General features: G+C 34.5%; 1 protein-coding gene across 1 annotated transcript; it reads right to left on the bottom strand.

The window, feature by feature from the left end:
* Positions 1-10,728: 10,728 nt before the first annotated feature.
* Positions 10,729-11,058, bottom strand: LOC127079349 (uncharacterized). Its single transcript, XM_051019744.1, has one exon. It carries the CDS (start codon positions 11,056-11,058, stop codon positions 10,729-10,731), a length of 330 nt encoding a protein of 109 aa, XP_050875701.1.
* Between the last annotated feature and the right edge of the window lie 322 nt (positions 11,059-11,380).

Genomic DNA, 11,380 nt, shown 5'->3' with positions numbered 1-11,380 from the left:
GTTTTTGTTTCTCATTCAAATAACTCACTTGCATTTTTTGTTTATTTCATTTTATTTGTTTTTAATTATTATTATTTTTACTATGATAATGGATTGTCCCTGTTGAGTTAGTTATCTTGACATAATTTGAAGTTGCGCCAAGTTTCTTACTCTTAGTTTCTTATTAATATTAGCCTATTAGATTTATAAACTCCACAAGAACATTTACAAAAAATAAATTTTAAAATCAAATAACTTTCAAAGCTCAACATTAAAACCCTTTTTCTCAAACAAATTCCCACTAGCACTTCATCGTTAAATCATAAACCAAATTCATTTCATCATCGAGCTGAAATCACTCAAAACCACTTTAAAACACAAATCACACAATTCTTGATTTAATATCGAGTCCATTTTCAAACACCCTTGTAAGTCGATCGCTCTTAGAATCGCCATCAACCTCACATAGCTTACTCTTGGGCTTTCTTACAATGAGACCTATTCAATTTTAATCAAATTAACGTATCCAATCACAATCCAATACCATTACATTTGGAAATGAAAAGGGGGATGGTTTTGAGTTTTCAACTCCTCTCCTCGATTATTTGAATACGAGTTTTCTTACTCGGTTAGTCAAATGGTCGTCATTTCTAATCCATTTAAGTATAAACAAATCAAATCCTTTTATAACCAGAAACCAAAAGGGAGATGACTTTGAGTTTTCAATTTTTTCTCTTCGATTATTTGAATACAAGTTCTCTTACTTGGTTAGTCAAATAATTGTCGTTTCTCTAAAAACTTCCAAACCAAGATTAAATCAAATTATTTTCATAGTAACAAAATAAAAAGGGAGATGACTTTGAGTTTTCAACTTCTCTCCTCAATTGTTTGAATACAAGTTTTCTTACTCGGTCAGTCAAACAATTGTCATTTTTCCGCAAACTTGTGACTTAATCAAATCATTTTCACATTAAACTGTACGAAAACAGAGATGGTCTTGAGTTTTCAATTCCTCTTCTCGAATGCTTGGATATGAGTTGTTTTACTCAGTCATTCAAGTACTTGTCGTTCATTATAAAAATACGTCAACCATATACGACCTTATCTTCATAAATATTCGGATGAAACAGAAAGTGGACTAGAGTTTTCTATTTCCTTTCCCGACTATTAGGATACGAGTTGTCTTACTCGATTATCCGAGTATTCATCATCCATTCAAAACACCTTAACTATTATCAAACCCTTTCATAAATACTCAGATGAAACAGAAAGCGGTCTAGAGTCTTCTATTCCCTTTCCCGATTATTAGGATACGAGTTGTCTTACTCGACCATCCGAGTAATCGTCATCCAACCAAAAATCTCAACATAACCAATCTATCTTTTCTCGCCCTCGTGCGATCGAAACCAATCAAAACATCCAACATATTAATCCAACTTGTCACCCCCGTGTGACCAAAACTCTGTTCAGAAAGAACACTGTTTAATCCTTTCTAATGCGTACAACAAACGAATGCTTAAGCCTCCGCCGAGAGTAGACAAGCCAGCGTTTAGCCTTTAGAATGTGATCTAAACAGCTGTTCAATAAAAAACACCAACCAACCATAGTTCCCGAACTACGAATGCTCTGATTTCCTTATTACCATAAGGATACGTAGGCAGGAGATTGCTGTATCTTCGCGAGCACACTAATAAAAAACCTCCCTTTTCCCTTTCTGAGGTTCTCATCCATTTCTATTTTAAATAATTTTATAACCCAAAGATAACAAACAAACATAAATTAACACTCGAAACGCACATTAGAACTAAAAGGTTCCCGTTGAGTACAACGGACGTAAGGGGTGCTAATACCTTCCCCTTACGTAATCCACTCCCGAACCCGAATATGGTTGCGATGACCATTATTCCATTTCCTAAAGGTTTTATCGATATTTTCCTATCCCTTCATTGGGATAAATAAAGTTCGGTGGCGACTATGTTCGAACATTAATCTTTCCGCGACCATCGCGAGGAATTGTATTTTTCGAGATGCGACAGATACAAGTTATTCGACCCAGTGAATAAGCAAGTAGTGATCAGTAGGGACATGATCACCTATGAGCTTAAGGAGTGGGATTGGACTGAGAATGTCAAGAAATATTCAGTGAGAATCTTTCGTGATGAACCAACTAGTGAAGTCGAAAGAGAAGTTCGACAGACAGAAGTCAGAGGTGAAGCAGGCCCAAGCAGACCTTAAAGAACGAGACACGTGCATGCAAGGTTGCAAGAATGTGTGATTACATCATATGACATGGTCAATAAAGAAGGTGAGTTGGTACACTATGCTTTCTACGCAAATGTCGAGCCGTCAATGCAACTGAGGCATTGAAATATGCGAAGTGGATGAAAGCAATGGAAGAAGAACTGAAGTCAACCGAAGTCAACAACACTTAGTCACTTGTTGAATTTCCCCAAGACAATAAGGCAATTGATGTGAAGTGGGTATACAAGGTGAAGTTGAATCCCAAAGGAGAAATGACTCAAAAAAAGGTGAGGCTTGTGGCAAAATGATTTCATCAAAAAGAAGGAATCGATTTCGATGAAGTTTTTGCATCTGTTGCTAGGATCGAAACAATTAAGTTGGTTGTTGGTCTAGGAAACATGAACAACTGGCAGATGTGTCAGATGGATATGAAATGTGCATTCCTAAATGGCCCTTTAGAAGAAGACGTTTATGTTGCACAACCAGTTAGGTTTGTGAAACATGGCAAAGAAAGAAAGGTGTATAGGCTATATAAAGCCCTGTACAGACTTAAACAAGCTCCAAGAGCTTGGAACAAGAAGATAAATGGCTTTCTAAGGGGGAAGGAATTCGTGAAGTGCAAATATGAACATAGAGTATATGTAAGAAGAAGCAAGAGTGAATTTCTTATATTATGCCTCTATGTCGATGACATGTTGATAACAGGTAGCTGCAAGAAGGAGATCGAAGACTTCAAAGGTGATCTCAATAAGGAATTTGAATTGTCAAATCTGGGTTACATTTCATATTTCATTGGCATCGAATTCCACAAGAGTGGTAAAGGTTTGATGATGCACCAAAGAAGGTATGCATGTGAAAAGCTCAAGAGATTTGAGATGCAGGATTGCAACCCAACTTTGACTCCAGTTGAACCCAGATTACAACTGTCGAAAGATTCAGATGAAGATGAAGTCGACCCAACCCAATATAGAAGACTTATTGGGTAACTTCAATACCTTTGTCATATAAGGCCCGACTTAGCATAAAATGTAGGTATGGTGAGTAGATTCATGCAGAAGCCAAAGGTATCACATCTAGCAGCAGCGAAGAGGATACTCAAGTATCTGAAAGGAACTCTCGACTATGGCATTTTGTTTCCTGCAGCTGATGAAGGAAAATAATGCAAATTAGCGGGATACACCGGCTCAAGTTGGTGTAGTGATATTGAGGATAGAAAATCCACAGTTGGCTATGCGTTTATGTTAGGTGGTGCACTAGTTGCTTGGAGTTCGAGAAAGGAACCAGTGGTGGCATTATCGTCATGAAAAACAGAATACATAATTGTTTTTCTTTATGCATTTCAAGCAACATGGATGGTGAATCTGGTCGAAGAGATAATTGTGAAGAGTCATTGAACAATTACCATGAAGATCGAAAGCATGTCAGCTATCAATTTGTCTAAGAATCCGATAGCACATGGTCGAAGCAAGCACATCGAAATAAGGTTCCATTATCTTCGAGAGCAGGTAGCAAATGGGAAGATGAATGTGGAACACTGCATAACTGAGAATCAGATTCCAAACATCGTGACAAAAGGATTGCAGGTCGAAGTGTTCAAAAGACTAAGCACTATGATGAATGTAGATAGCTTAGAAACAATGAATTAAGTGGTGTGTTGAATTGTAATTCCTTGTGTCGAAGCAGGTTGCTCGACAGAGCAAGGAAGTGTCGAACCACCTAGTGTGTTGAGTTGGGTTAGTGTGTCGAAGTGTCGAAGCATGTTGCTTCATACAGGATTTCGACTTAGGCCTATTTTAATAGTGTTAGCTATTTTAGGCTTTTATAGTTTTGGGTTTTTGCTTGAGGTCCAAGTTAATCTGAATCTATAAATAGAGGGAGTAACCCTTATTTTTGTAATGAGGTGAATAGAGTATTCATAACATTTGTATTCATAGTATTTTGCAGTTGCAGAGTAAATAAGAAGTTTTTCACAGTTTATGGACAGAGAGAAACTCTACAGAATTTAAAGCTTCTTCTCCTTCATCGTTCTTTACACTCTTTCTTTCTCCATTTTCTTTTCATTGCTATTGTATGGATAATAACAATCTTGTTCATCAAGATTGATTTGAATTGTCTATAGGTTTTGGGGAATTTCCAACATGTTTCACCATAACTTTCACTCTAAAAAAATGAAATTTATCTAGCTATGATGATTTTTGCACCAATTAGTCTTTTTCGTGATTCTTCATATTCTTTATCAAAACCTACAAATTAAAAATGCATTACCAATAAAGGTACTCAAAATAGCAATTTAAGGTATTAAAAACATAATGTGACAAACTCTCATCACAATCCAAAGTTTGACCTTTTCCTTATCCTCAAAGAAAACACTTGAATAACAAGATTTTTAATAAAAAATTTAAGAATCTGCCTTCTTGATGATAATTTCTAAGTTAATGCTACTTACGAGGGTACTTCAAATTTTTTGTTCAATCTCCACTCTCACTCCCATACTTTGGAATGGATAACTCAAAAAAAAAAATCTTGCATTTACCTTTCAACTTTTTTCTTTTCTCGCCAATTCACTCGAAAGATATTTGTGTTCACTCAATCATCGTGAATAAATAATTTACCATAAACTTGAAATAAATCTAAACTAGAGTTTAACCATTAGCCTCGAGAGAAAATAAAATAATAAATGACAAATAAAATAAAAATCGGAATGTTCATGTCATAATTAAAAGGAATTACACTTAAATACTAAGCATCTTAATAGATCTTTTACTATTGCGCTAGACCCACTTAGAGGAATTGAAAACTCAATAATGCATAAATTAAATATAATTATAATTTTAAAGAATATATTCATCCGTCCAACCATGTTTCTTAATAATTCTTTTGGACATGTTTTGCTTGCTAGCACTACTAATAATTTTAAGAATCTACCTTCTTAATGATAATTTTTAATTTGACGCTACTTACCGAGGTACTTCAACATTTTTGTTCAATCTCCACTTTCATTCTCATATTTGGAATGGATAACTAAAAAAAAATGCATTTACCTTTCAACTTTTTTCTTTTCTCACCAATTCACTCGATGGATATTCGTGTTCACTCAATTATTGTGAATAAATAATTTACCATAAGCTTGAAATAAATCTAAACTAGAGTTTCACCATTAGCCTTGAGAAAAAATAAAAGGATAAATGACAAATAAAATAAAAATATGAATGTTCATGTCATAATTGAAAGGAATTACACTTAAATACTAAGCATCCTAATGGATATTTTAATATTGCGCTAGACCCAATTAGAGGAATTGAAAATTCGATAATGCATAAATTAAATATAATAATAATTTTAAGGAATATAATTATCCATCCAACCAAATTTCTTAATAATTCTCTAGGACCTATTTTGTTGCTAGCACTACTATCAGGCCCAAGAGATACATTGTCTTTAAGGTTTTGGTCCAAAGGGTCAAAGTATGAAATGAGGTTGTTGGAGGTGTGTGGGAATGGGGGAGGCTCACATGGGGTACTGGCCGAAAATGGTAATGGATGGGGGTATTGGGGTGTAAGGTGACATGACGGATTTGGAGTGGTGTTAAGGTGCCACAACCAATGCTAAAGAACATAATATAAACATGAACAATGAAGGATACAATATAATCATAAACTCTTAAGTTGCTATAGAAGCGACACGATTACGTGACATATGCCTTTGGTTCTCCCTAAATGTGCACATGTATGTGCTCTAGCAAGGAGATAAACGATCTACCACCATACAAACCAAAAATATAGATGAAAACATAACAATGACACACAAAAAGAATTTTCAAACAACACGTCCAACCATAATTTACGAGAAAATAGATAACAAGCCAATGAGCCAACTATAGATTTCAAGCATGAAGAATAGGAGCACGCAATCATTATAAGCATATAAATTAGCATACATCAATTAGACATTTTTGGAAATGAACAATTATGAACTTTCGTATACATCAAGAATATCAATCATTTAGAACATAAACAACATGCAAAATAAAAAACTTACACGTAAAAGGAAAAATGGAACGATAATACCTTGCTTATAAATTGATGAAGAATGCACTCTTATGAAATATAACTTCCAAGGAAGATTAGAGAGACAAAATATATTCAAAGTGCATGTATAACTCATATTTCTGCAAGATTTAAGATGTCAAGAATCCCCAATTCCCTACGAATATTGAAAAACAGTTCAGTCACAAGTTATTTTATAAAAATATCGGCAAGTTGATTTTTACTATCAACATGCTCAAACACGACATCGCCTTTCTCAACATGATCGCGTAGGAAGTGGTGACGAATCTCAATATGCTTAGTTCGAGAATGTAGCACAATACTTTTGGTTAGATTAATGTCACTAGTGTTGTCGCACATAATTGGATACATTGTAGTTTAATATCAAAATCAAGTAGTTGTTGTTTAAACCACAAAACTTGAGCACAACAACTACCAACTGCTACGTATTTCTCCTCGACAGTTGACAAAGCAATGAAAACTTATTTCTTGCTATGCCAACTAACTAAGGAATTTGAAAATATGTGGCAAGTCCCACTAGTACTCTTCATATCTGATTTGCAACCAGCAAAATCGAAATCGATATATCCAACCAAACTACAATCACTTTCATTGGAATACCAAAGTCCATACTTAAAACCATGAAGATGCCTAAGAAAGCGTTTAACAACTTTTAAATATGATTCCTTAAGAGTCGATTGATAATGGGCACACATATAGACGATAAACATGATATTTGGCCTAGATGCAGTAAGATATAGAAGAGAGCCAATCATACCTCTATACTTCTTCACATCAACATCCTTACCATTTTCATTCCTTTCCAAGTTACCGTTTGTAGACATCGGAGTGTCAATTGACTTTGCATCTTCCATGCCAAATCTCTTTAGCAAGTCATTGCAATATTTAGTTTGATAAACAAATGAGCTTTCATTGAGTTACTTGATTTGAAGACCTGGAAAGTAATTCAACTCCCCCATAAGGCTCATCTCAAACTCACCCTGCATAAGCTTAGAAAACTCTTTTATAAGTTGCATATTAGCTGATCCAAAAATGATATCGTCGACATAAAGTTAAACAATAATAGTATCATTTCCATGGTGCTTAATAAAAAAGAGTAGTATCTACCTTTCCCATTGAGTACCCCTGATTAATAAAAAACTTATTGTCTATCATACCAAGACCTATGTGCTTTTTTGAGACCATAAAAAGCGCGATTTAATTTGAAAACATGATTGGGATACTCGTGATTTTCAAAACCGGGAGGTTGAGCTACATACACCTCTTCATTAATATAACCATTAAGAAACATAATTTTCACATCCATTTGGAATAACTTGAAATTCTTGGAGCAGTCATAGGCTAGAAGAAGGCGTATAGCCTTGAGGCAGGCGACCAGAGCATAAATCTCCTCATAGTCAATTCCCTCATATTGGTTATAACCTTGAGCAACTAGTCAGCCTTTATTCTGGGTTATCACTCCATTTTCGTCAAACTTGTTTCTAAAACCCCATCTTGTGCTGATTACTTAATGATGTTTTGGACTAGGGACAATGTCTTAAACTCCATTCCTTTTGAATTGATTTAGTTCATCTTGCATGGCCATAAGCCAATGCTCATCAAGTAATGCATCTTTGGCATTTTTAGGTTCAACATATGAAACGAACACAAAGTGATAACAAAAATTACCTATCTTAAAGCGTGTTGTCATGCCTTTTAATATATCTCTAAGTATGTTGTCAATGGGATAATCTTTAAATGTTCTCCAAGTCAAAGGAAGGTTATCCACTACAGCTGAACTTTCAACCTTTTTCCTCTTCACAATAATCATCTTCCACTTTCTCATTTTCCACCGCTTTAGGTTGATCAATTCCATCATCGAGTTCCTTGAGAATATCTTGTGAAGATACACCTACATCATGAAAAGTAATACATTTCCCAACATTTTTCGGAAAAGACTCATCAAAAGTAATGTGAATCGACTCCTCAACAATAGGTAGCCTTTTGTTATAAACCCTATATGATTTACTAGATTGTGAGTATCCAAGGAAGATACCCTCATTGGCTTTTGCATCGAATATACCTAGATTATCCTTTCCATGATTCATAATAAAACATTTACATCCAAAGACATGAAGATAAAAAACATTAGAGTTCTACCCCTAAGTAGTTCATAGGGAGTTTTGTCTAAAATAAGACGAATTAAAATCCTATTCAAGACATAACAAGTTGTGTTAATGGCATCGGCCCATAAGTACTTTGGTAGATTACCTTCATGAAGCATAGTCCTTACTAAATCCTCTAAAATACGGTTTTTGCGCTCCACAACCCCAGTTTATTATGGAGTTCCATGAGTGGATAAGTTATGCTCAATGCCATGTTTTTCACAGTAATTTTCAAAGAGGAGGTTTTTAAATTCTACTCCATGATCACTTCGGATGGAAACAATTTTCAAGTTCATCTTATTTTGGAACTATTTAGAAAATTGTTTGAAAGTCGGGTAGGTCTCATATTTACTATACAAAAACATAACCCAACAAAATCTAGAGTAATCATCAATAATCACAAAGCCATAATAGTTACCACTTATGCTTTTGGTCCTTTAAGGAACAAAAAGGTCCATATGGAAAAGCTCAAAAGTTCTCAAGATTGAAGCTATATTTTTCGATTTAAAAGATACTTTCATCTGCTTCCCCATTTGAAACATTTCACATAGATGGTCTTTAGTGAACTTCGTTTTTGGTAGACCGATTACTAAATCTTTTGAGGTTACCTTGTTTAGTAAGTCAAAGTTAATATGAGCTAGACGTATATACCATAACAAAGAGTTTTCACTCATGGTAGCAAAACACTTAGTTCCATCCAAGGATACATCATCTAAATTAAGCATATAAGTATTATTGACCCTCAAGCTCTTAAACATGCAATCCTTCTACTCATTATGTTCAAATAAGCAACAAGTGTTTGTAAAAATTACTTTAAATCCCTTGTCAAAAAGTTGATTGATGCTATGAAGGTTGTGTTTAAGACCATAAACTAACATAACATCGGAGATGATAGTGGATGAGGGATTACCTATACTATATTTTCCAAGTATAACTCGTTTGTTGTTGTCTCCATAAGTAACACACCCATTCTTCTTTGGCACAAAGTCAATGAATAGTGATATGTCACCCGTCATATGTCTCGAACACCCACTATTAAGATACCACATATTTTCTATAGAGTCAATACATCCAACCTGTAGATTTAAACAAAGGAAATAGGTACCGAATTTTCATTGGGTCCTTGAAAGTAAGTGAAATCAAGTTTGCATTTGGGCAACCATTAAGATGCTCCTTTAGGAAAAAAAACTTCCTAAATTTACACTTTTCAATAGTCTGACCTTTCTTGCAACAATAATGACAATATAGGTTACAATGAGATATGCTTTTACCATTTGAATCCTTTTTGAATTGTTTATGCTTTTTGTGTGAATGGTTCAAATACCTTTCAAACTTAGATGGATCAATTGCAAATGCAATCTTTGGTTGTAAGACATTGTCTAATTTGATTCGTAGAACATTTATGTCTTCTTGCCAATCATGACAAATTTCACAACTAAACTTATAAGGTTTTTTCATCCTCAATCTTGTCTTTTGAACATATAGCATAGATATCTTAATTGCTTCCAATTTCTTTTCTGGTTCTAAGACCTTAGTTTCTAATTGTAAAAATATATTTTCATGTGAAGCTAACTTCTTAAAATCATTCAATGATTCTCTATGAAGATTATCAAAAGCATCTTGTAATTGAGAATAAGATAAGACACTAGTGAACTCATGTTTAGAAGGACTTGCATTTTTCTTCTTCCTTCTATTTGCCATAAGACAAATTTGGGATGATTTTATACTTGAAATAGAGCTTTCATTGCTTGAGTAGTCACTTGCACTCTCACAAGCAACATATGCTCTTCTAGACTTGCTATATCTCTAGTGATGCCCTTTCTCATTGTATTTCTTGATCGCGAGACATTCCGGTCTATAGTTACCAACTTCACCATAATTATAACAAGAGATTCTAAATTTACCTTTCATATTCTCATCATATTTTGAATCCTTGAATACCTTTCTAAATTTGGCTAAGTTCCTCTCGGATTACTTGACTATATTCTTCCTTATATACCTTTGATATTTCTTAACAAATATCCCAAAATCATATCATTGGAATTCTTGTCATCCCTTTTTTCACAATCACTTTGCTCAAACTTTGAGGACTTTGAGCTTGAAGTCTTTAGATCAATAGACTTTTTCTCTTCCACCTTGTCTTTACCTTTCTCTTTCTTCGTCTTCTCTTCATACTACTTTTCATGCTTTTCTAAGCAAGTGAGTTCTTGCTCGTGTTCTTCCAATTTTCCAAAAAAAGTAGTGAGATCAAGTACTTTAAGATCATTCGCCTCTTTTATTGCGGTGACCTTGGGTTGTCATTCCCCATTAAGACATCTCAAAATCTTATCAGTATCAATATCATTGGAAATATGCTTACATATAGCATTCAACCGATTAATAAGATATGTGAATCTCTTTTGCATGTCGTCAATGGTTTCATTATACTTCATACGGAATAGCTCAAACTCTTGATTCAATGTGTTAACTCTAGCTTGTTGAATTTCATTAGTTCCCTCGTGGGCAACTTCTAATGCGTCCCACATAGCTTTGGCAGTTTCACAATGGGAAACACGATAATACTCATCAACACCTAAAGCGAATATGAGAATATTGTGTGCCTTCCAATCATGTGACCATAACTTCATATCATTATCATTCCATTGAACTTTCAGTTTAGGTACGATGATGCCTTCACCATTGGTTATTGTAATTTCTTTAGGACCGTTGATGATAGCGTCCCATACACCCTTATCAACGTAGTTGATATGGATACGCATACAAGCTTTCCAATAGCCATAATTCTCTCTGGTAAAAAATAAGTGATAGATTATACGCCCCTTTAGGTTCGGTAGCCATTGTCTAATAAACAAATCTTAAGCACATAATGAACTAGAGCTCGTGATACCACTTGTTAGAAGATAAACCTAGATTTAGAGGGGGTGAATAAATCAAAAATCAAAACTTGAA

Source organism: Lathyrus oleraceus, chromosome 5 (genome assembly GCF_024323335.1).
Source record: "Lathyrus oleraceus cultivar Zhongwan6 chromosome 5, CAAS_Psat_ZW6_1.0, whole genome shotgun sequence".
Classification (NCBI taxonomy): Eukaryota; Viridiplantae; Streptophyta; class Magnoliopsida; order Fabales; family Fabaceae; genus Lathyrus; species Lathyrus oleraceus.
The sequence above is the reverse complement of the archived record's forward strand: the minus strand, read 5'-3'. Positions and strand labels throughout refer to the sequence as shown.

Bases quoted from the DNA above. Each gene is read 5' to 3' on its own strand.
- LOC127079349 (XM_051019744.1), bottom strand. From the start codon at position 11,058: ATGAAGTTATGGTCACATGATTGGAAGGCACACAATATTCTCATATTC.